Source organism: Vipera berus (assembly GCF_964194415.1).
Source record: "Vipera berus genome assembly, chromosome: 1".
Classification (NCBI taxonomy): Eukaryota; Metazoa; Chordata; class Lepidosauria; order Squamata; family Viperidae; genus Vipera; species Vipera berus.
The window spans coordinates 272,294,598-272,321,500 of NC_138202.1; the positions used below are offsets into that span (position 1 = coordinate 272,294,598).

Consider the following 26,903-nt stretch of genomic DNA (forward strand, 5'->3'; position numbering starts at 1 on the left):
GCCCTGACAGGCGAGCTCAGCGAAATATCTCTTTCCTATTAGCAATTATCTCGAACCCTGGCCGATCGCCTTTTAAATTACATTAAACTACTTAAACTCTAGCCGCCTGACTTGCCACCTCTCCTGCCCCAAAGTCTGCATGAAAACCAAGAGGTGCCAGAAAAGCACATCAGGACTTTGTCTGTGGTTGCCTTAGTAACTAATATGTTTTTCCCACGGCTTGCATAGTTGTAGCTCATACAGAACTACCGATTTTCCTGTCGAAATTCCAAACATTAATAATCTTGCCACAAGAGGCTGTACCTTGTTTGGTTGTTTAACAATTCAAGCTTGACCTTTAAATGACATTTTCTTTCTGCTTTGATTTTCCCTTCTTCTTTTGGGTGATGTTTGGAACGCGCATAGCTTTCTGATCCTTAAGTAAACAATTTGTTTTCTTCTTTTTAAAAAATTACGTGACCTATGGAAGTTTTGTAACTTATAAGGGTTCCTCAGTCTCATTCAAACATCAGATTACAGGTAAAGCCACTTCTCCTATTACATAAAATATATTCTCAATTATATATATGCAGGTTGTCAAGTATGAATGAATTCATCTGCTCATGCAAATATCTGCCAATAAATGTATCACTATTAAAATATGTGGAATGAATTCTTTGTTATCTTCATAGATAGATAGATAGATATTTTTTGGAAATTGTATTTAAGAACAGCTTGCTCTTTACAGCCAATTGATTATGATGTCTACTAATAGTCTAGGCAGGTGGAGAGGGATACTTATAAAGGAAATGACCTTTACAGTGTTTGGCTGTGCCATACTTTTAGCTGATGAATGTGTTCTGTTCTTTCTTCTCATGTCAACAGGCTACAATTCACGCCTACAGTGACTTCTGTTGCCCCTTTAAGCTTTTGCTTTAAAATCACCTTGGAGATTCTTAAGAAGTGAAATAGTGAAGAAAGTCTGTGGTCTTCTTTATGCTTTTAACCATGTGTAGACAGGAAGATCCCATGAAACTGGTCGCTTGGATCTGGATGGTCTCCTGCAACAAGATGATAGGGGTCCTGCTTGTCTTTTTTCCTGCTATCCTCTTGGAGATGGACTTTCTCCCCAGGAATACTGGCAGAAAGGTTTTGATTTCAGCCGCTTCCGCCCAGAGATCAGTAGCCAGAATGGATGGGGATGTCATTATAGGAGCCCTCTTTTCAGTCCATCACCAACCCCCAGCTGAGAAGGTACCAGAAAGGAAGTGTGGTGAGATCCGAGAGCAATATGGCATCCAGAGAGTTGAGGCCATGTTTCACACTTTGGATAAGATAAATGCAGATCCATTTCTGCTGCCCAACATCACTCTAGGCAGTGAAATTCGAGATTCCTGCTGGCATTCTTCAGTAGCCTTGGAACAGAGTATTGAATTCATAAGGGATTCTTTGATCTCTATCAGAGATGAAAAAGATGCCCTGGGTCGTTGCCTGCCAGATCCTTTATATCACCCCAATATCAGGGCTAAAAAACCCATTGCTGGTGTCATTGGTCCAGGTTCGAGTTCTGTAGCCATCCAAGTGCAAAATCTGCTTCAACTTTTTGATATTCCTCAGATTGCTTATTCTGCAACCAGTATTGACCTGAGTGACAAAACTTTGTACAAATATTTCTTGAGGGTGGTTCCATCTGATATCCTGCAAGCTAGAGCCATGCTTGACATCGTCAAACGTTACAACTGGACATATGTATCTGCTGTGCACACTGAAGGTGGGTAAGGCATTTGATTTAATTGTATTGAGCTGTTGTCTAGAATGCCCTTCCAAATCTTTATCTAACTTTTATTCTCAGGGCCACTACAAGTAATTTACATTTTAAGAAGCAATGGCTATGAAATACATACTTAGTATTAAATACCATGACTTGAATCATAGATTGTGTTAAATCATAACGCAATTGGCTTAATTTTGGCTTAATAAGTTGTAAGAGCCAGCCATTGTGGTTTTTAAACCATGACTTGTAGCTTAATGTGAATCAAACACTTTACCTTATTAGGGAACCATTATCAAAACAAGCCATGGTTCAACAGTATGCATGAACCATAACAAGTGCCTGGATGGATTTGTACTTGAACTTCCAAGACTGAACTTCCAACTCTTTGACCAGATTAGATAAATACAGCTTTTTTTAAATAATGTTGTTTTGTTGACTGCTTAGTTTGAGCCAAAAATAAATCACATGATATATAAACCATATACAAATCCTCTTTTTTTTCTTTATGTTATTGTAAACAACTGAGAGTTGCTAACCAAGAATATTGAAGACAGAGAGGTTTAAACCTTCTCCTTCCCACTTTTCCTTTGTAAAGCTGTTTCTTTTTCTTAAAAAAAGAACAAGCAATTCAAAAGGAATTTAGTATATTTTAGAATTGAATCTTAAATCTTTTTTTTTGCTTTGGATAACAAATCAAAAACTTTTCTTTTACATAAAATTCATTCATTGTTTCAGATCTTTTCATTTTAGAATGAATATAAGACATTATCTTTGAAATTTTAGCTTTGGTTTTGTTTAAAATTCTTTTTGGGGACACTTTCATATGAAGCAGAAAAGTGGTTGTATTTTTTTATTTTTTTTTACAAAATAGTAATGAATTTTATCCTTAGATATCTATGGAACTAATTTGTATTTATCAAAGAAAAACACAACAAAGTTTGAGTTTCTGGTGTAAATTGACAGCTACTATTTCTTATTCTCCATGTTCTTTACACTAAAGTATTGAATCTAAAAATAAGTTGTGATCCTAAGTTTATAGTAGAAAAAGAAATACCCATGTATCTTTGATTATTGTATTTTACCTGAGATACCATTTCCTTTCAGAGAAGTTGAACAACCTCAAGTTTCATTTCTTATTAAATAGATAAAAGGTGTGGAATTCTACAAAGTTACAAGTGACATAGACAAATCATTATTTTTAAAGCTCCCAAGTCAGAACTGAAGCGTATAGATTCTCCATGAATATGTTTTATTTGTTTGTATGAATAAAAATACCTCCCAATGTCTATTATGTCAATTCAATTTTTTCCCCAATGAGGCTAAAGCTTTCAAAAACTAAAGGATGCAGTATGACCACAGAAAATTTCTTTTCATTGGACATTACAATGTTGTAAATATTAATGCCAAAAAAGCTATTATTCTATAGTATACTATTATTATACTTACATTATTCTCTTATACAAATAGTATACTATTATATAGCATATATTATATATAGTGTGCTACTATGGTATATTTATGTAAAATAAATAGTATAGTATACTACTATGGTATTTATGTAGAAGAAAATAACATGGAGCTAGATTCTCAGAGAAGGTTTAATAGAGATGGTTTAATGATATATTCTAATTAGAGAATGAATTTTCTAATGATTACTAGCATGAAGATTCATAGAAGAAACTGATAAGAACTTGGAAGCATTTGTCTATAGCCATGTCATGGTAGAAAAGATAAAAAATAATGCAGTTTATTGTGATGTCTGCTCAAGATGATGATTTGTTTGCAAAATTTTCGACTGGTCTTAGTCAAATAATTTTGGATTTCATTTTGTATTCAGTTTCACAATGTCCACAATGCAGTTATGGGTTTTTTTCATCATTCTTTAATCAAATTCAGTCTGGATGAACTAAGTGTCAAGTTTTGATTTCCTGTACCTTCTCTAACCTGGAATTCTCTAGATGTGTCAGGACTGCAGCTCATAGAAGTCCCCATCAAAGACTTTCAATATTTTCAAGAGCGGAAGATCCTGATCACAGATCTCTGCTATGTAATTCCATTTTTACCCTTAGAGTATTACTGTTTACATAACACAGAATACAAAATTAAGTTATGTTGTATCTCTGCAGAGAGAAAGGGGGTGGAGTACAATCTAAAGTTGGCATAATGCAAGCTAGAGATAGTACAAGTGCTTTCCCCCCCTTGAGTTATACCTCAGTGAATTTGATACAAATGCATGGTGTTTTCACAAATGAAGATGATGTAAAGCATTATAAAGGAAGGAACCCTTTTACAGTCAAGGGGGCTTCCCAGATAAATTAATGCAGAATTGCCCTGATGAAGTGATTCTCATTTCAGCGGCTTGTAATGTAGGGTCTGAATGCTTGTTTTGCAAATCCAATATTCCCCTCCCCGATATGCTGACTTCACACAAAGTGTGAGACAAATCTCAGCACCTTTTTATTTTATATAATGTAAGAAAACATTCAAGTATTAGTCATCTCTGAAACACAAGTTAATTATCCACGCCAAATATTCATCAATTTGCCGAGGAGACTGGTAGTTAATTTTATTTTTTTTAAAAATGATTTCCTTATGAAATTGCTCTGCCATAAAGAAATCGTGCAATATGACACCTCTATAACATCTGAATTAAAACCTTAATATCAGGACCTTTCCAGATGAGGTGGTGGTGGTGAGGAATGCCATTCTATTCTTAGTGGTTTATTAGTGCTAACTCCAATTTAGCAAAAGAAAAAGATGACTTGGCTTGCCTCATAATCTTGATATGATCATTTTAAAACAGGCTATGAAAGATTGGAAGTCATGGGGGGTCTACCTAAGAATTTTCTGGTGAAATTATGTTTATAAGAAATTCCTGTGTCAAAATATATTAGTAATTTATATAGCTGACAGTGAGAAAGTATGGGAAGAAGTCACATTTCATATTTTAGACCACTTTCCAGATGATAGGGCTCATAATAACACAATTCATCATTGTTATAATAATTAACTCCTGCCATTCCTCTGCTGTTAGGAAAGAATATTTGGCTAGAGATAAGACTGAGGCTTGTTACATTTATAGCACAGCTATAGTTTCTTTGAGTGCTATATTAGATTATTCATGATTGGAGTTTTAGAATCTGCACCTGAAATGTTTCAAGTACCTAATATATTACAGCCACATTTTTACAGAGCAGATCATTGCCAGATGGCTCAACTTGGCAATATAGAGAGGTCATATCTGCAGTACTTTTGAACATCCCAGTAATGATGCTCTATACTCTACTACTTTCTCTTTAATGAAGATATTTAAATTACTGCTACATTTTAATCATTATTTTCCATTTTAACAAAAGGAATAATGTTCTATGTATAGTGCTGATGGAGGATTAGGTCCTTTTTTTAACTTGTAAGACATTTGAGGAATGTATCTAGAGTTATGATGTCCTTCTGTCTGAGGTTCTGCGATTATTTTAATTCTGGACCTCTGCTGGAATAAAGACTAAAAAGATACCTTCAGACATCCCAGAAGCTTTGTCTTCTATTGATGATTCTGACTTAAGTTGCAGAAAGCAGAATATTTCTGGATTAATACTTTACATCATGCTAAGTGTTAATGTGGTTTATTTGGTTTTGGCTTAAGATATCATGTGAATTCAGTGACTCTGAATTTGTTTATTGTTGAATTCAGCCATTGTGATTTATTTAATAAACTATGGTCATTTGTTTAACATGATATTTGAAGCCAGATTTTGTGTAGAGCAAAATCTGTTGCTTGTAGCCAAAAATCAAAGGGCTTTTCCCCCCCAAATTATAGGATAGCTCCTATTAATAACATCATGTCTCATGTTATTCAAAGGATCTTATCTAATAGAAATATTAACCAGCCAGGGTTAGCTTAGGGTATTTATAGTAGCTGTTGAGTAGCAGGATATTACATTGTTTCTTCATTATCCACCCAAATTCCACTTATAGAAACTGGTTGGCAAAAACCACATTTTATTTCAGCATAGATGATGGAGAACTGTTCTCCATCTCAGCCAAGATCAGCAAATAAGCTTAAGTAGGATAGGCAGCAGGTTAAAATACATAGCCCTGACTTTCAGTAGGGCGGAATGCTGCAAGGGTTAGACTTTTTAAAAACCTTCAGATGCCTTTAGACATTGACTAAAGGTAAGAAGAGAATATGCTGATGCTGAATTCAGACAAGAGATAATTTTATTTTGATTCTGCACTTGAACATTTCATTTGGTAACTTATCTTGGATGTGGCTGCATTCCCCCTTCAGGCACAAATTCATTGACTAAGGATCTTCCTTGGATCTAGCTTTGACATAGACAACCATGTAAAATCAATGGAAAGGTAGCTTGTTATCCGACTGAGCTAGTAAATCAGTTGTGACCTTTCTTGGAGGAGAGACACAATCAAGGTTGGATTACTGCAAATGTGCTCTTCATAAAGTGGCACTGGAAAATGACACAGAAATTGTAGCTGCCTCAGAAAACAGTGGCATAATTGGTGAATAACACCTCTCAGAGTCGTCCCAGTGTTGACACAGCCATACAGACTGCTGGTTGCTTTCTGAGTCAAATTCAAGATGCTCACTTTCATGTGCAAATTTTAACTGGTTTAAGCTCATTACTGTTTCCTCCCAAACATTTTATCCAGGTTCTGTCATGGATATGTCTAGCATATATCTGTTTATTTGCAGATAGAGTCTTTACTTGTGGAAACATCGCCATTGGAATTGAGGCAGAACTAATGTTTATTATAATAGAAGACAGAACCTAAAACCTGCCTTTTGGCTCAGACATTTTTAAATCTAAGTCTACATCTAGATATAGCATTGACCATCCCAGGTATCTCTCTCTAATCAGAGAACCAATCCTACAGGTCATGTTTTTGGGTCCTTAGTACTCTCTGAGCTTGGTGGTTTTCTTGCAGACATTTCATTATCTAACTAGGTAGCATCTTCAGTGTACTGAATTAAATATCTCCCCAAAACCACCAAGCTCAGAGAGCACCAAGCACCCCACAGTTCAACTTTAAGTTACAAATATTCTCTTCTGTTGGTAGTTCATACTTTCTCTTTGTCCATAAGACACATATTTAGGTGTGGAGATATAACTACTGAGCATAGAGAATGTTCACGCTCAATCATTAATTAAATTCTGTTAATATCAATTTGCATGACAGAGAATATTTATGTAGATTCAGTAGGAAAAAGGTTTGAATTATTACCTTTCCTTGTGGCTTTTATATTGTCTTGTCGTTTGCATTAGATTCCATCTTCTCCCCAGTTTTTCATGCTACTATTTTATTTGAGGAAATAGATCTAATGCATTGTCTGCCCTCACAGTCTCTCTCCATTGCTGTCTGAATACCCAGGCGTGAAGGACTATTAATGTACATATCGATGTACAGAAACAAAAAAACGTGCCTAAATTAATGCGTATGGGAAAATTATGGAATGTGTCTATATGTATGCATGAGCTCATTTCCAAGGAAAATATATCTTTTAGCATTGCTTATGAGGTAAATATTTCTACATTCTGAAAGATGTGTTGTTTTTTTAATTGTATTAGTCTACTTCTTCCAAAAGGGCAGAAATATATTAAATCAACCTTGCATAACCACAACCAGCCAAAGCGAACACAACTCCCCAGGCATGTGTTCTGGCTTGTCAGATGCTTGACAACTCCCAGTTCCAACCAAGCAGTAAAATCAGGATATTTATCACATGCTGTTATGTTAAAAGAAATGGCTGGAGGTTGCATTTAGCTTGTTGGGTCACAGGTTGCGGAGATTTCCTCTGAAACATCTCATGCCCTAAAACAAAGAATCCTAAACCACGAGAGGCTGAAAAGCAGAACTACTGTATATTGCATTAGAATTGTATTACATTTCAATAGATGCTTAGACAGGAATACGTTCTATTTATCCATATGTGCAAAAGAACAATCTCATCCCCATAAACTCTGTGTGAACCTATGGAATTGCTCTTAAGTTCTGTACATTTGTGAGGCATTACTATTGGGGCAGCAGATGTCCTGGTACTGAGCAGCACAAGAATCAAAAAGCAGACAGGGTGGAACTATATTACTGGAGCAGCACAATGTAGGAGGAATTCTATAATTCTGCTTTGGAATAATGCCTAAAAATGCACAGTACCTGGCGTGTATGAAAACATTGAGACACACATACACACACACACACACACACACACACACACACACCTTTCTCACATGCCCAGCTTTTCACCTCGTGTTTAGTACAAAGATCTGAAAAAGGGTTGAAATGACATTTGGGTAAATATTCTGACAAATGTCCTGCTTTAATCAAAAGGTAGGTTTCCAAATGTTCAGAGAGTTAAGGCAAACATATGCCTTGTCCATAAATTGTCTACCAATCATCAGAGATATCTTAGTCTCAACCAGGCAACTCTAAGCTTATATGTACATTAAATACTATGGTCCCGTGTCCAACACATTTAAAATGCACAAATGGAAATTTCACACATACAAAAAAAAAGGCTTATAAGAAAGTCAAGAAATGCGTATTGCTAATACTTGTCTCCTCAGGATCTTTTCAGGTGCTTTCTTCAGGGCTCCAAATACATACATCCAACTGGAATCCTAACTCCACTGATGCAAATGGACAGCATTGAAGCATGCCCCAAATAGGTAAGTCAGGGAAACAGCTATCTGCATAGTCATGGGCTGTATCATTATGTCACTGAGGAAGAAAGACAATGTGTTAGCTTAGCAACTGGCAGCAAATTCATCCAAAGGCAGCAATTCCCCATTAATCCACACAGCAGCATGGGGAGTATGGATATGGCTCATTAATGATAAATCCCCGTTGTTAGGTAAGCTTTCTCTATGCATCAATGAAAGTAGTGAGGGAACACAGCTACTCTGGCTAGTAAGCACCAACCTCTCTGGTATTAAAATGGAACAACTAGAACACTTATTCATGATTCCTTTTAATTTGTAGGGTCAGAACAAAAGTCTGTGGAACAGAATGAATAGTGGTGGAATGCCAATACAAATGCCTGGGGTAAGTTTTTTTCTAAAAAATATATTTATTTATTAAATCTATATGCTGCCCATCTCACTGTCAAGTGACTAAGAGTATTGACCTTATTACTCTATTATCTCTTAAGGTAGGCTTATCCTCAAATGTAGACATCATGTGGAGGGTCACTGGAAAAATGAGGAACTTGTTTGGGACATGGAGAATGGAGAGGCATCTAGATAAAAGAATCTGCTCTTAGTCCATTAGTGGGTGAACTTTCATTTAGAGCAACTCTTTGTACCAGCTATCATACTTTACACTTCTTTGATTTTCCTTGTCACTTAACAGGCAGCTGCCAATTTTGTGCCAGACGGAGAATGAGGAAATCGACATGAGAAAGAGCAGCAATTGCAATTAATGAGAAGATATCCATTCTTCTGGAAGCTGTCAACTCTACTGTCCCAAAGCTTCTGTTCTTTTTCACAGCACAAGAATATTAGACCTAGTAATGCTTACCAAGCTGCAATCTGTTTGTCACAGCCAGAAGCAGAGGGATCTGGAAGATGAAAAAGCCTGATATTTGAACCTCTATAAAATGCCTGTAGAATCCATCCCATTACTGATGTTAGTAAGCTTGTGACCATATTCTGACAACTCACTAAACTATATTGTAATCTGGCTTAGTGTGTCATCTGTACCTGGACCAGGGCCCCGATGGTAATTTTGTCACTACCTTAACTGCAGTCGGTAACCATGGATCGGTTTGGATTACTTTACCTAAAGCACAGGGTGGATGTCATTCAAACCTGGATGGAGAATTAGTTCATATCCAAATTCTCCCTTTAACTTCCATGGCATGAAATCAGGTAACAAGAATGACAACAAAGCAAATCTCTGCTGCTCCGAATCGGTTTTCAGTACGCTTCCAGGAACACAGAAAGGATAGGGAGGAAACAGCGTTCCCTCATTATGCACATACTATCTGTGACTTCAGGTGGGCCACCAACTGCCTTTTGTTTCAGATAGTCCTAGTTGATCAGCCAAGAAGACTGGTGGTTGAGGGACCAGATGAAGTGGAGAAGAACTGCCAAAACTGCAGCTAACTGAAGTTAGCTGCAATCTGCATGTTTTTAATAAACACATACCTTACCTATGGTTATCATTAAGTGACCTTAGCATATTGTGCAAAAGCAGTATTTGCCATTAGTGATGCATATGCAGCTTCTTTATTAAGCAGCAGTTGTTTTCACAATGGAATATATTCTGGCAGCTGGTGACACTAGCTAAGGGGTGTCAAACTGCTGGCCCGCGGGCCGGATGCATCATAGCTAAACCATGGCCACCCCATTGCCGGCAATGGAAAAAAAGCTGCAATACGTCATGAAACCATGGCCACCCCATTGCCGGCAATGGACAAAAAGCTGTGATACGTCGCGACATGTCACGTGGCATTCCAAGTTTGACACCCCTGCAGTAGGTTATCTATCACAGTTGCCTTTCACGTCTGAGCATCATGCAAATGGTTTTGTCACCTAGGTGTTCTCAATCTATTTTTTTTTGCTCATGCCCCCCTTTTGAGCCTCATTTATTTCTTAGTTTCATTTACCACTATTAGATGAAAGATATTAATGATAAATATGATAATTTTCAATATTTATTGCTGCTGAAATTAGCACAAAGAATAAGGTTTGACAATTATGTCAGATGATCATAAATCCAAATAGCCCCCACAGAAACCTGCTCTATCCAGAACAAATATAGCATTAAGAACCACTGATTTACACCAAAAACAAGAATGGGAAGAAAGCTCTGCCTTGTAAATGATCTTTTTCATGCTCTGCCTGCTTAATATAACGCAACTGGAATTCTTTATTTATTTCAATATTTAAGTAACTGCCCAAAAATGCAGCTCCAGGTAGCATACAATAATAAAATAAAATCAAGAAGAAAAACAAAACCCTAATGACAGCAATAATGGAATGGAGACATAGCTATACATTTTCTGCTTTCCATCTAACAGCCTTGACCCAGTGTCTGCAGGAATATCCAGGTATTCAAGTATTCTTGAAGGCTAACAGGATTAGGGTCAGTCAAAACTGAGAAGTGGGGAGAGGGATAATTCCACAGTGCAGGTGCTACAACTATTAATATAGCTATTAGTAAAGTTCATTGGTAAATAAGTGGGGGATAACAGCAAGAAATCAGTGGGACAACTACTGGTATGTCAAGTTTTATAAGACTAGAATTTTTCATCCTTCTGCTCTTTGGTAGTAGCTGCAGAACTGCAGCTTCAAACAATTCTTAGCTAAACCACTGATTTGGAAATCAAAAGAACACAAACATCTACAAAATCAAAGAGTGTGTAATGTCGCGTGCTTCACATAGAGACGGACACAGAGCTGGGGTAAAGATGAGTTTATTCTGAACAGAACGAACTGGGGAAACAGGGAAGCCTGGCGTCTATTTGTACCTGCCCAGGTGGGTGGCATCCAATCAGTTCAAACCTGGGCTTCCTGCCAGTGCAGGTGACAATGGGTGTAGATCCTGGCTTCCCACCAGGCTGACCATGCCTGGGGCTGTCAACAGCTTAAGTCATTAGGCTTATCCTGAGTGAGCAGTTATCGCCCGGAGCTGTCCAACCCCTCTGCTGATCTGCACCATCAGCCTCCTGCTGTGCTGTCCTTTGTGTATGCTGGGAGGCATACACTGCAGAGTGCTCCAAAATAAATATGTGAAATAAATTCTGTCTCAAAGGGAGTTACTATAGCACACAACCACATGATATCAGTTAATACTGCACCATGGAATTGTCCCTATGAGTTAACAAGAACTGCATAGTGAGTTTATCTTTTTTAATGCAGGCATATAATAAACACTTTTGATTTCCTTAAAGGGCTAGCTGGCCCCACCTTGCTGCAAAATGTGGCAGCCTTTGGTACTACTACATTCATGTTTGGAGCACCGAAGCACTTCCAGGTTGAGAGGATTAGCCAATGATATCACCGTTGCCCAGCGACGCCCAGTTGGGAGCTCCTTTCATGTCCCTTTAAATTGCCCACCAAAGTGGTACCCATCTATCTACTTGTGGTCACCCACTTTTGAACTTTTGGGTCAGCAGGAGCTGGAGCAAGTGAAGGTAGCTCACCCCATCACGCGGCAACTGGGTTTCAAACATGGGCCTGCTGATCATCAGTCCAGGGTCCTAACTACGTGAGCCACTGCGCTCCTCTAGACTTCCTCTGAGGAGGTGGGTATTGCTAGGTTACAAGTATGATTTTTGAGGCTCTGCAACATGTTCTGTATCTCCCAAGGTTTAAGGCCCAAACTTCCCTGCTTTCTTCAGATGTTGTAGGAGACATTGTCCCTATTAGTTCTGAAGACTTGTTAGATTTAGTTTTCTGCTCTGGGCATGAAAATGTCTTTGGCTGGCACTGTCTTTCATGTGGATCCAATGTAACTGCTTTGCACTACTAGCAGAATGAATGGTTGTATGAAAACTCAAAGATGAATTTCTGAACTCTCCTAGAATTCCCATTGGTTCTTTGGAAAACTGGAGATGGCTGGACCAATTCTCTGATCTCACTAAGTCAAACATTTGCCTTTGGGGTTTTCTGATGGTTTGTGGCAAAACAGTTAGTGGGAAAGAAGAAAAGGAATTGAGAACAGATGATCATACATAGAAAGTAAGAGTAAGAATGTTGCAGTTAGCAGGACTGTGCAAAGCTTTGAAAGATGTCTTTCTTTTGATAGAGTGTGAAACGAAGCATTCCCTAAAACTTGTTAGTGTAGTCATGTAGTCCATGCAATCCTTTAGCTTCTATGAACAAGCGAAGTGAAGCAGCCTCATTGCTTCATTTCATTTTCCTCTTGTCTGACATATATAACACTTAGAAGAGTCTTCTGCTCAGGCACTGCACCTAAGCAGAACCGTTTGCCAATGCATTTTACACTCCAAAGCATCTTCCAACTTTCCTAAGTGCTGAAAGGACCTTGCTGAAGCAAACTGCATTGCCTCTTTGCTTTAATGAAATGAATCGCATCACCTTTGCAGCATGAAATGTCTCTGCATGGAAAAGGCCACCTTGCTCAGCTGTTAGCACAACTTTTTACGTTTTGGTCTGTATTTTACACTTGTTGTTGTTGTTGTTGTTAGTTGCGAAGTCGTGTCCGACCCATCGCGACCCTATGGACAATGTTCCTCCAGGCCTTCCTGTCCTCTACCATCTTCTGGAGTCCATCTAAGCTCACGCCTACTGCTTCAATGACTCCATCCAGCCACCTCATTCTCTGTCGTCCCCTTCTTCTATTGCCCTCAATCTTTCCCAGCATTAGGCTCTTCTCCAGTGAGTCCTTCCTTCTCATTAGGTGGCCAAAGTATTTGAGTTTTAGCTTCAGGATCTGGCCTTCTAAAGAGCAGTCAGGGTTGATCTCCTCTAGGACTGACCGGTTTGATCGCCTTGCAGTCCAAGGAACTCGCAGGAGTCTTCTCCAGCACCATAGTTCAAAGGCTTCAATTCTTTGGCGCTCAGCCTTTCTTATGGTCCAGCTTTCACTGCCATACATTGCAACTGGGAAGACCATAGCCTTGACTATACGCACTTTTGTTGACAGGGTGATGTCTCTGCTTTTTAGTGTGCTGTCTAGATTTGCCATGGCTTTTCTCCCAAGGAGCAAGTGTCTTTTAATTTCTTGGCTACAGTCCCCATCTGCAGTGATCTTGGAGCCCAGGAGAATAAAATCTGTCACTACCTCCATTTCTTCCCCATCTATTTGCCAGGAATTGAGAGGGCCGGATGCCATGATCTTGGTTTTCTTAATGTTTAGTTTCAACCCAAGTTTTGCACTCTCCTCCTTCACTCGCAACAAGAGGCTCTTTAGTTCCTCTTCACTTTCTGCCATTAGAGTGGTATCATCTGCATATCTTAGGTTGTTGATGTTTCTTCCGGCAATCTTAATTCCAACTTTTGATTCATCTAGCCCTGCCTTTCTCATGATGTGCTCTGCATATAAGTTAAATAGGCAGGGCGACAGTATACAGCCTTGCCGGACTCCTTTCCCAATTTTGAACCAATCAGTGGTTCCGTGTCCAGTTCTCACTGTTGCTTCTTGGCCTGCATATAGGTTTCTCAAGAGACAAATAAGATGGTCTGGTATGCCCATCTGTTTAAGGACTTGCCAGAGTTTGTTATGATCCACACAATCAAAGGCTTTAGCATAGTCAATGAAGCAGAAGTAGATGTTTTTCTGGAACTCTCTAGCTTTCTCCATGATCCAGCGTATGTTAGCAATTTGATCTCTAGTTCCTCTGCCTCTTCGAAATCCTGCCTGTACTTCTGGTAGTTCTCGATCCACATACTGCTGGAGTCTAGCTTGTAGAATTTTAAGCATAACTTTACTAGCATGAGAAATGAGTGCAATGGTGCGATAGTTTGAACATTCTTTGGCACTGCCTTTCTTTGGAATTGGAATGTAAACTGATCTTTTCCAATCCTGTGGCCACTGTTGAGTTTTCCAAATTTGCTGGCAAATTGAGTGTAGCACTTTTACTGCATCGTCTTTTAAGATTTTGAATAGCTCAGCTGGAATACTGTCACCTCCACTAGCTTTGTTGTTGCTCAGCTTTTCTAAGGCCCACTTCACTTCACATTCTAGGATGTCTGGCTCGAGGTCAGTGACCACCTCATTGTGATTATCAGGGACGTTAAGCTCATTCTTGTACAGTTCTTCTGTGTAATTTTGCCACCTCTTCTTAATCTCTTCAGCCTCTGTTAGGTCCCTGCCATTTTGGTCCTTTATCATGCCCATTTTTGCATGAAACGTTCCTTTCATCTCTCCAATTTTCTTGAAAAGATCTCTGGTCCTCCCTATTCTATTGTTTTCTTCTATTTCTTTGCATTGTTTATTTAAGAAGGCATTCTTATCTCTTCTAGCTATTCTTTGGAATTCTGCATTTAATTGGGCATATCTTTCTTTTTCTCCCTTGCCTTTCGCTTCCCTCCTTTCCTCAGCTATTTGCAAAGCTTCCTCAGACAGCCATTTTGCTTTCTTGCATTTCTTTTTCTTTGGGATGGTTTTGGTTGCTACCTGTTGTACAATGTTGCGAACCTCTGTCCATAGTTCTTCAGGCACTCTGTCTATCAAATCTAATTCCTTAAATCTATTTGTCACCTCTACTGTATATTCAACAGGGATATGATTTAATTCATACCTGACTGGCCTAGCGCTTTTCCCTACTTTCTTTAATTTAAGCCTAAACTTTGCAACAAGAAGCTCATGGTCTGAGCCACAGTCAGCTCCTGGTCTTGTTTTTACTGACTGTATAGAGCTTCTCCATCTTTGGCTGCAGAGCATATAGTCATTCTGATTTCTGTGTTGACCGTCTGGTGATGTCCATGTGTAAAGCCGTCTCTTGGGTTGTTGGAAAAGAGTGTTTGCTATGACCATCGTATTCTCTTGACAAAATTCTATCAGCCTGTGCCCTGCTTCATTTTGTACACCAAGGCCAAACTTGCCTGTTATTCCAGTTATCTTTTGGCTTCCTACTTTAGCATTCCAATCCCCCATGATGATAAGGACATCATTTCTGGGTGTTAGTTCTATAAGGTGCTGTAGGGCTTCATAGAACCGGTCAATTTCATCCTCTTCAGCACCGGTGGTTGGGGCATAGACTTGGACTACTGTGATATTGAATGGTTTGCCTTGGATTCGAACTGAGATCATTCTGTCATTTTGAGGATTGTATCCCAGTATTGCTTTTCCTATTTTTTTATTGACTATGAAGGCTACTCCATTTCTTCTGAGGGATTCTTGCCCGCAGTAGTATACCTGATGGTCATCTGAATTAAATTCACCCATTCCTGTCCATTTTAGTTCGCTGATACCTAAGATGTCGATGTTCAGTCTTGTCATCTCTTGTTTGACCACGTCCAGCTTTCCTTGATTCATGGATCTTACATTCCAGGTTCCTATGGAGAAAAAATCTTTACAGCATCGGACTTTCCTTTCACCACCAGACATATCCACAGCTGAGCGTCCTTTCGGCTTTGGCCCAGTCGCTTCATTCTTTCTGGCGCTACTAGTACTAGCCCTCTGCTCTTCCCCAGTAGCATATTGGACGCCTTCCGACCTGAGGGGCTCATCTTCCAGCGTCATATCGTTTTGCCTTTTGGTACTGTCCATAGGGTTTACATATCTATGTGCATATACCATACGCAGCTGGGTACATGATGTGTGTGTGTGTGTGTATAAAATTTGAATTTGTAATCAGCTGGTTGATGCAGGGAGAGGTTGTGCAGATACTGAAAGAAAGAAACTGCAAAACCAATAGGAACGTCACAGCCGTTAAATGCATATTTGAAATTAAGCCTTTGACTAGATCAGCATGACGTTTTCCAAAACTACTGTATGTTAATCCCAAGAAGTGATGGATTGAGGAACTGTTGATTGTCTGATTCAAGTATTATTTAATTTCCACATCTATATGCTCAATGAGAAGCCATCAAGTAGCTCCAAGCTTCAACTTTGCACAGATCAGCCCTTTTGCTAACATTTAGGGACTTGGTCAAGACAGGAAGTTTCTATGGGAGTTGCAAAGAACAGGGTTTCTGGTCACAAAATCTCTGCAGTTCTATGGGCAATGTCTGACAGACATTTGAGATAGATAGATAGATAGATAGATAGATAGATAGATAGATAGATGATAGGCAGGCAGGCAGGCAGGCAGGCAGATGAGATATTCAGTGTAAACCTATTTCTACAAGTGTACTGAATTAAGTAATTTAAATAACACTTGTACAGAGCTAGTGTCTTGCTTGATAAGGGGAATTGATCAAAAATGTAAATGATTCAGAAATAGGCCTTATTCAATAGGCCTTATCTTTTGTGAATATACTTTAAGTGCCATCTTTGCAGTGCAAAACTATACTATATCAGTTTATTGATTACTACTGGTTTCTATTTTGTTGTTAGTGGTTTAGTTCCTGCTGACTATACAACAGTGCAGGTGAATGAATGCTATGCTAATCATAGATTTATGACTGACAGTACAATATGAGCTAGAGCAGAGGTCCCCAAGCCCCGGTCCATGGACCAGTACCGCAGCATGCCAGCAACTGGTCTGCACAAACAAGCAAAGCCCCATCTGAGGGGATGCAGGCAGCACACAAAACCACGCATCCTGCGGTCTGCGGAAAAACCTCTCTCCATGGAACTAGTCCCTGGTGCTCAAAAGGTTGGGGACCTCTGAGCTAGAGCATTATGTGAGTCCTGGCATGTGTCTCTCAGAGGCCACCATCCCAAAAGTTATCAATTCAAACTAAGAATGATAGTACCCATAGAATGGCCCAAACCTGGCTTGACCTTATAACATGTTAGGGTGTAGGTCTATACTTACGTTGTATATAGTATGTTTAAACGTGTGTTATGTATGTGTACACTTCGAGAGCAATCAACTAAATTTCATTTTTAATGTGTGCCATTGTGCCCACAGTAAAAATGGCAATAAAGTTTATCTATCTACCTGTGGATTAAAATATGGGAGGGTGCCTCATCTGTGCAGATGAAAAATGCCAGATGGAACTGGCATGTACAGCATTGGGAATTCTGTGCATTGGTTTTTTTGATGGCCTTTCAGTCTTTATGCACCAGTATATGAAATAATACCATGCGTTGTTTGGACTAGACCATATATTAGCCAAAGAACCAATGTCTTCGTGAACTCACAAATTCAAGGAAGAAGAGCACAAAAACTTCATGTGGAGTTAGAGATGAACAATAGAATCTAATATTCCTTGTACATATATATATATATAATGGTAAATATATTTTACCCATATAGGGTCATACTAGACATTATATCAAATGTGCCAACATGTTTGGAAAACCAGTATTGCTTCTATTTAAAGGGAGTTTTTGTATTTCAACACTGTAAAGTTCTACAGCTTTAACTATTTCAATCTCTGCCATATCAACGTCAGAATAGTATTTTGGTACTGAAAATACATTTTTAACTAGACTAAGAGGATTAGAGTTTCTGAATACAAGAAAGAAACCTCCTTCAAGCTACACTAAAAAAATAATGAGAAAACGTAAAGTACAGGTAGAAAAGAGTGAGAAAGTGAGGTTTTGTTATTTTATTTCTTGTTGTTGTTGATGGCTATTCTAAACACAGACAGCATCATATCCAATCATAATAAATACCAATCCTCTCTGCTTTTGTAACATACTGTGATGTGGGATGACTTTTAGTGAAGTGAAATGTCCTGGATCTTACAGTCTGTCTTTTCATCTGTAGCTTGCCCTTGTTTGGATGATTTGCTTCAGCTGAAAAAGAAAGAAAGAAATGGCATTTCATTCATTTCCTTGCAAGACAATCCTCATATTTTCCATATTATCCAATCTGGCAATCCAGGAGCACATGGCAAACTAAGAAAGGAAGCATCACTCTGGTTGTTTTTCAAATGTACTGAATAATATATAGAGGGGATATTACCTGCAGCACAGAAATTCTTATGTCTTAAAAGACTCTTCCTGTATCTTTTGGTTTTTAGTTCTTGTGAAGGCAACAGAATAAGTACTGATCCTAAATGCTGGTACGCAGCAATTTTTTAATGCTATAGATTTAAGCACTGCTTACTACACATTAGCTTGCTTTAAATTCACTGCAGAGAGTGCAATTATTTTAGCTAATATTGAAACAGGTCTAACTGGATGACATTCGACAGTCAGCAGCAATATTTTTTTCAGAAAGCACCAATTCTAATTCCATATATTGGTTCTAAATGTGGTTATTAACATTTGATATTGACTTGTATAAAAAGTAATAAAATTACACGTCCAAATTACACGTGCGCACATGCACACACACACATAGTTTCTTTCTAGTCTTATAAATCCTGTACAGAAAAACATCAGCTTACAGTTACTTCCCATCTTTTTTGAACCTGTTTATCCTCACAAATTTTCTTTTCTTTGAAAAGGGTATCTGTTGTAACAGAAAAATTGGTTTAAATGTGTCGCTTTATTTGTGAAATTCCGATGTTATAAAACAATACTCAATGTTTTAATTGATTTGAAGTGCTGAATGCAAACAGGTGCCTTTATGTTTTGGGGAAGATGTTAAAGGCAATTTAGAGATATGAGGGACTTTTGGATATGCTGAGGTTTAAAAGTTGTTGTAATCAAATCAAATCAGATCAGATCAGATCAGATGAAATCAGACTGTTTACTACAGCCATAAATCCAGATACATCAAAATATCCAATGATAGAAGTGTTACACACATCCAGGGCTTTTTTGTGTGTGTTTCAAAATTGTACAACATTGTTGTATCTATCTTTTCATATTGGATAAAGCTAAATGGAGATGGGTTTGAGTCATGTGATAAGCTCTTTGATTACTGAGTGGTCAGCCAATGAGTTTTATTAGATTGGTAAATCCTGGAAATCTGAGCACTTCAGGAAATGTGGCTTTGCCATTTATTTCCCTCATTCTTTTAATAGAAGTTCTTAAGGATGGAGGGGCTGGGCGGGTAGCTGAGGTGGAGACGGAGAGCAAAAGACCTGCCCCAACTTAGATCCTTAGGAAAGAAAGACCCTTGACTCCATTTGGTTGAAGTGCTAGTTTCTTTTACTAAAGTTGCAGCAAAAGTAAGGCTAGATCTGAGTATTCCCACAGAAAAGATTACATTTCCCCCCTTTCCCTGGCCCTTCCTCCTTGACCAGTTCAACAGTGTCCAATAGCATCCCGTTTTGATGTTTTGGGCACTGCTTTGATGCCAGATTTTTTCCCCCCGATGTAGTTTCACATTCTGATCCCAGGCCAAGTGTCCTTGGCTGCTGGCTCATTCCAGTTTGACACCTCTGGTTCCTGTCACCCCCCCCCCACACACACACACCCTTCCATTGATCTCTTTCCCATCCCAAGCTTCCCCAAAGTGAAGCGAAATGAAGAAGCTGAAGATGGAAGATCTGACAATACCACAATACAATAATAGTACCACCAATATATCCTGTAGGGCTTTTAAAAGCAGAACGTAATGTATTATTTCCAAGAGGGGCTAACTTTGCGAATGAAACATGAAAACAACCCCATAAACCCAGTAAAATAAGTAGTCATAGGATAGTGGATTTCTTGATATTAGTAAAGTCTACCCTTTAGGGTTCTGCTGTACTATAGCAATTGATTTTTCCTTTACAACCTAACATAAATTCCCCCCTTCCAATATTATTGGTGCTTATTAGGATTTTAGCTCTATAGAGGCCACATATACATCATCTTTAAACAATTTGACGGACAAGGTAGCACATATTTGGATCATTTTCCACTTGTTAAGCAATATAGCAGAAAAATCTAATCTTTCTGATTTTGTCTATAAATAAAGGAATAGACAGATGTGTACATCCCTTTGGTGTTTTTTTAAAATGTAAACCACACTTTACAAATGCTTTGAAGTGTTTGTCAAAAAACTTATTGCATTTCAACACTTTTCACACTTTTCCACAGTGTTAATTAGCACATGCGAGTCCCACATGCAGTGTTTTTGGAAAGCAATATGCACATGACTTGTCTTTTAGTGGAAACTGGTTCTTTGGAGCTGCTTCATCAAAGTAGAGCAAAGCAGTTTGGACACACATTGTAGAGCTCTTCTAAAGAATAGTGAGAACTGTACTGTTGAGACGGACTAGCCAAGACAATTCAAAGGAGTGTGCAAGCTGTCACATTCTCCAGAAACATTCATCATACGAATCCCCAAATTAAATCAGCACCAAAAGAAGAAAAATATGTAGGGTTGAATTTTGGAGAACTTGGTGCTCTCTGAGCTTGGTTGTTTGCTTGCAGATGTTTCATTACCCAACTAGGTAATCTCATCAGTGTGAGTGAGTGCGATGTTTGCTTCCTGCTTCTATACAGTAGCTTGCCCTGCCAGTGTTGGTGGGGATATGGTTTTTTCCCCTTGCTAGTTCTTTGATTAAGCTATTGTTTAGGCTGCTGAAAAGGATATATTCTAATCTTTTGTTTCCTTCTTAGCTTTTGTATTGGTTTTTTTAAATGGTGCAAATATGATTATGTCTCCATTGATGGCTGATTTGTCTGAATGTTAAGCTTCAGGATTTCCCTAGCATATTTTGTTTAGCTTGGTCTAGGGTGCACATAGATTCCCAGTTGAAACTACGGTTAATCTGTCCATGTGAAATTAAGTTTTCATCAGGCCTTCAATGGCTAGTCGGTTTTCATAAATATGTTCTATCTACCTGTCCTTTATCATGGCTGTTACCATCCTTACACTGTATGTGGTAGATGACTCCTGGGCTTTTTGTTGTCAAAAGAAAAAGGAAAGTAACAACTGAGAAGCTTTCAAATATTGTCCGTTTTTGGACTATTGCAGGGGTCTTCAAACTTGGCCCTTTTATGACTTGTGGATTTCAACTCCAAGAATTCCTCAGCCAGGCATGCTGGCTGAGGAATTCTGAGAGTTGAAGCCCACAAATCATAAAAGGGCCAGGTTCAAAAACCCCTGGACTCTTGGGTCCCTTGCTTTAATTAAGATGTTTTGGAAATTTCTTTCCCCCATCTTTATCTTGTTCCATTTTAAAATCCTTATACACTTTGTGATTCATTTTGATTGGTACTAATAAACTTCTTATTTTGGAAATGAGTAATGTTATTAAATCAAGTTAAATATGCACAAATGTAAAGATGAAATCCATCTTTATATCTGAAATTTTGAATATAGCTTGTCAGAAATAATAAGTTATTTCCTATTAATCTCATAGCAGCCAGCACATGGATTTGCAAATTTGTCTGATTGTTTTCCCCATTCATTAGTTAAGAACTATTTTCCATCTTTGTATTTATGCATATTAAACTTGTTCTCTTTGAGAAACAATGATTAATAAATTACTTGAAGGGAAAATTTGAATATACAGTATGTACGTTAATACTTATATTTCTCTGACAGATAAAATAGCCTTGTAAAGTGTATCTGCATGTTTGCATATTGTAACAATGCTAAGTAAGATTTCAGGAAGCTGTACATTTGAGATCTAAAGTGTTATAATACTAAAGGGAGGGATTATGTGATACAAATGAAGGGCTTAAAAAAAGAAATGTAAACCAAGTTAAAGCAGTTGCCATTTACTTGCTTCACTATGCAGAAAACCAATGGCTTCCTGATACATCATCCCTACTTTGAAACTCAGGATGGCCATTCTTGCATCTCCATGGAGTGTTACAGATAGGAAAGTCAACAACCCAGCCTGCCTAGGCACCATTGAATATCATCTTCCCCAGAGTTTGTTTCATTCATTCATTCATTCTTGTCTTCCTTTTGAAGTTAAAGGTAGTATAACAGGATCTGTCTCCTCCAATTTTTTTCAGGTTGAGATAGAGTGACCTCCCCAAAGAGGAAAGACAAAAACCTGGAATTACCTGGTCTTAATCCAATATTTTAACCACGATGCCACACTGTTTTGTATTGGACATCTGTTGTTCATAGAGCAGATAGGAGATTGTAAAGAAGCTTAGCTAGGAAAGGAAAATTATTCAGTTTCAGAATTCAAAGGTGGAGTGTAAAATACCTAAAAATGTAGTTGCCTTGATGTTATGGAAACCCCTACACACCTGTCAGTTCCTGTACATTCTGATGCCATTTCCAAAGTTTCCTTCCCACAAACCCCAAAATGCAATGGACCGTCTGCTGAATGTGGTGGCGAAGTGCTCTGAAATAATCTTTATAAGCTTTGAGTTATGTGGCAAAACATCAAGACTAATTTTTAAAAAAATCAAGATGATTTGCAGGATGAGGCTTGCCTAAAATTAAAGCTTATATATATTTGTATTATTTCAGCTTTTAAGCTACACCTTTTGCCTTTTTAAAAACATGTCACAGTGACAAAATGGATGGAGTATGTTTACACATTCAAACAGTTTATCTTCATTTTTTAAAAAATGGACAATTTATCATGCACAAGAGTATATTAAGCTTTTCATGCTTCTCTTCTTGACTTGTAGAAAATATTGGTCTCAGCAGTATAGATCCTATTTATTAATACAGTCCATGTATTGACTTTTTTTATCTGTCCCCAGCCACCAAATCCTGCCCATACCCATAAACTTTAAAAAAAAAAAAAAGAAAGTAACAGCTGAGAAGCCCATCTCTAATCTTGTACTACCAGCAGGTGGGGGTCATTTTCCCCAGGATAAAGAGAAAAATAGCACAGTTGGAGGTGTACTCAGAACTTCTACTGCTTCACGGAAAAACTAACCACCTTTTGACATCAGAAATCCCCCAACTGGGGGTAGACAATATGTCAGCAGATCCCTAACCACCTCAAGCTGCTTTTCAGTCTACTGGCTTGTTTAAAACAATTGACAGAACTCTTGACTCAGGGTGTGAGGAAATATTAATGAGTAGAGGAGTGCTTCACTCAGCGTCTCAGCTGAGAAGAAAATAGCATGTTGAGAAAACAATGGCTCACCTTCAGTGTGGTGACTCTGCCTTCCTGGCAGAGGAAACAAATGGCAATCACGTCAATACGAAGGTAAGGAATCCCCATGGCCCAATTCTTAGCAAGGGTTTTGCCCACCCTAACTCCTTTTTTTTTAAAAAAACTGGTGCATGCAGTGCTTTTTTTGTAAAAGAAAAAGGTGCCGGAACTCACACATGTCATACAACCCGCCTTGCCTACCCTACAAGGTTCCATCCAAAAAAGGTGCCGGAACTCGGTTCTGAGCGTTCTATGAGAAAAAAAGCCCTGGGCGTGTGTGTGTGTGTGTGTGTGTGTGTGTTTATCCACCTGAGCAGCAGATGCAAGGGAGCAATAATACAGCTGGATTAGTGAGTACTGTGCAAAGATGCCCCCAATAGTCTGCAACAGTTTGGTATTGCTTTTTTACAACACCGCTCGCAAAAAGCAGATGACTACTGTGGAACAATGTTACAATGAACAGTGTCTAAGAGGGGAAGGAGGAAATTTGTGGTGACTTGAACCTGCTCTCTATTTATATTTTCAAACAATGCCTGAACCTTCTGCTGGGGAAATTATGGAATTCTTGGAATAAAAGAGGCTACTCATAGTGGAACTTTGTTACCCATTTCTTTTAACCAAAAGAATACTTTAAACTTTTTTTAAAAAAAAAGTTGTGTGGAGCAGCAGACCTGCAAGCTCCAAGGGAGATGTCGGCAGGGCCACTGCTGTCAATGGGCACCTTGCTGGAGTCTCAGAGGTGTAAAATTGCATCTTAGTTCAATGGCATAGAAAAACAGACAACGTTGAATCATATCTCACTTCCTTTAAAAAATCCTTTTGGCAGATGAGTAATCCTTCACATGCAATTTAAAACAATAGAAAGTCTAATCAATCAAAATCAGTAATCCATCATCTCATATATTAAAATTCTAGTACCCAGAATTGTTACCATATAAAAAAATAAATTCCCTTTTAAAATTTACTTCTAAGTTCTAAATAAGAAGAGCTGAAAAAGTAGAGCAGGCTAAAGAACTAGTGACCTACTAAGGCAAACTTCCTTCCAGCTATGAATTTTGGCTGGCAGGTTTTGTTTTGTCTTTTTAAAATGTAGATAGCATTAGCACTTTATTTCGTAACAGGTTAGGAATTCTCACTTTAGAGTGGCAGAAGTTTCCAGAATCACAGTAAATAAAATAGGGATCTTAACTTTTATTTCTTTTGTAGTCCAAGCAAAAGATCCTCAGCACTGGGGAGAAATTTTCATCCATCCATATTAGTCCTTCATTATACTACCAAGTTAGATTTTGAAGAACAATTTTGAAGGAATGTTTTCTTCTGAACCCCAACTTTGAAGGAAAAGATCCTAACAATTATCATTACTAATTGTGTTCTCAGTGTTAAATGTAGACTAGATGCAAAGACATATATTGGCTTTATATTCAATATTCTTATAGTTAGGCTACTTTAAGTACTGTATAAACACTCAAATCTAGTCCGCAACAGGGCAGAGGATAGTCAGTTTTCACACAACACTCTGAAAAGGGCTTTGAATTAAATACCCTACATTGGTCGTCAAAGTTGTGCAGATTCCAACACTTAGTCAGTTTCCAAGCCGTGCCCAGGCAGTTCTCTATGAGGAAAAATAAAGTGTGTGGGGAGCAGAATAGATGAAACAACAAGCCTCTCTCTTATAGAGGTCACTATCAAGTCTTGAAGAAAACAACAGACCTTAGAAATACTACAGCGCCCAAACCAGAAAACCTGCCTCTTGACTGATCAGCAGTCAATTATTGCCTTGCCAAGAAAGGTTGATGGGATATCAAACAAAACGTAGGAAAGTGTGCAGTTGGCCTTTATAACCTTAAATGGCAATTCTTGACTTATGATTACATAATGCCAGAATCACCAGAAAGGAGATAGACTTGATTCATGGGTTGACTGGGTGAAGCACCTTGTGTGAATAAGTCCTTAATGTTTGGTAAAGGTTTCCTCCTTAAACAAATCAAAGTAAGATAAATGGACAGGAATTAATAAGGGGCAGAGAGAGTACCTCATAAGACAAAAAGAGTGAAAATCCAATTGTGCAGGTAATGTGAGACCAGATGTCCTTTTTCATCTGATTTCCCTTTCCTTTATATATCCTCCAGGTGACATGAATGCAAATCACATGCACAGGTCCAGGTATTAAGATGGAGACTTAGACTTATAATCCATCTGCTCCCTCCTCTGCAGTAGGAAGAACTATTGCTCCATTATTTGAAAGTGTTGTGTCATATCTGGACAGGAGTTCTGTCACATTAAATATTTCTGTTAGACCAATAGCTCATGCTTCACTTACTTTGTAATCCTTTCAAATGAGAAAAAAAAAATCTAGACATCAACCTGGCTATGAATATTTTATTCCACTTGAGCTGATATACCTAATATAGAAGAGCAATTGAATAATGCTATTAAGGGCATTGGCTGAGGAAACTTAGAAATGAAAAAGGAGTATGATAATGTTCCATTCAGGAAAGGACTTTAAAGTAAAAGGGAAAAAAATTGCATCATGGATACATTGAGGCCAGGAAGGCATAACAGTTTTGAGCATGAGAAAACACTTTTAAAGACACATGGGCTGAAACCAGCACAATAATACCCTTTCTTCCACTTTACATATGTTTTTCTGCTTTTTGCAGGAGACTTGTTCTCACACTATCGAGAAGCTCACATGTTTGTAACTAACTTATGTGTGGAATGAAAAAGCAGAGGGAGATCCAAGTGTACCATGTGTGAGAATGTGGTTGCTCGGTTGTCCATACTTTTTAACTATGCCCTCATTTTTTAAAATGAAACATAGAGAACATCTAGATTTCCTAGGAGGGTTGTGTTATTGCACCTATTATTGTTTCACTTACCATGAAATACTAATGTATAACAAAGCTCAGCAACCGGTTTCATAGTCAGCCTGGGATAAAAGAATATGAGGGTCAAATGCTGATCTAGCTTTCAATCCCCAGGCCTTCTTATCTTCTTAACAAGGGCACACAATGACTCAAGACTGAAAAAACAGTTCCCACCTAAGGTCAAAGAACTATACAGCACTCAATTCTTTTTCTCTCAAAGCTATTATACCCATGCACATTCATTATTTATTTTATTTATTTATTAATTTAATTTATATACCGCCCTTCTCTCAAGAGACTCAGGGCGGTTAACAGGGCAATACATAAAAACAGATACAAAAAAATTAAAATTATTAAAAACATAATTAAACAGTGCCCATAATAATACAAATTTAAAATTAAAATCATAGTAACAATCCCACCCCGTCCCATCAGGCCAGGCCCGCTTCCTTAAAGAGATGGGTTTTAAGGTCGCGCCGGAAGGAGCGGAGATCGGGCGCCATCCGGAGCTCTACCGGAAGATGGTTCCATAAATCCGGTGCACCCACAGAGAACGCTCTCCCCCTGGGGGTCACCAGTCGGCATTCTTTGACTGGCGGCACCCTGAGGAGGCCCTCTCTGTGGGAGCGTACTGGGCGGAGGGAAGATGACGCCGGCTGCAGGTGCTCCCCAAGGTATTCTGGACCCATGCCATGGAGGGCTTTGTAGGTCATTACCAACACCTTGAACCTCACCCGGAAGACAACTGGCAACCAATGCAGCTCGCGGAGCAAAGGTGTA

The 26,903-nt window shown here is 38.5% G+C and overlaps 1 protein-coding gene across 2 annotated transcripts in view; it reads left to right on the forward strand.

The window, feature by feature from the left end:
• Nucleotides 1-975: 975 nt before the first annotated feature.
• The window catches only part of GRM1 (glutamate metabotropic receptor 1), a gene marked incomplete at both ends in the record, with an annotated part of 199,189 nt that continues 173,261 nt past the window's right edge, over nt 976-26,903 (forward strand). The window contains one exon of one of the 2 annotated variants that reach the window (XM_081314258.1): nt 976-1,750. In XM_081314258.1, the coding sequence (XP_081170384.1) occupies nt 976-1,750 (775 nt within the window). The remainder of the gene's footprint in view (nt 1,751-26,903) is intronic. The other variant, XM_081314259.1, reaches the window with a different exon arrangement.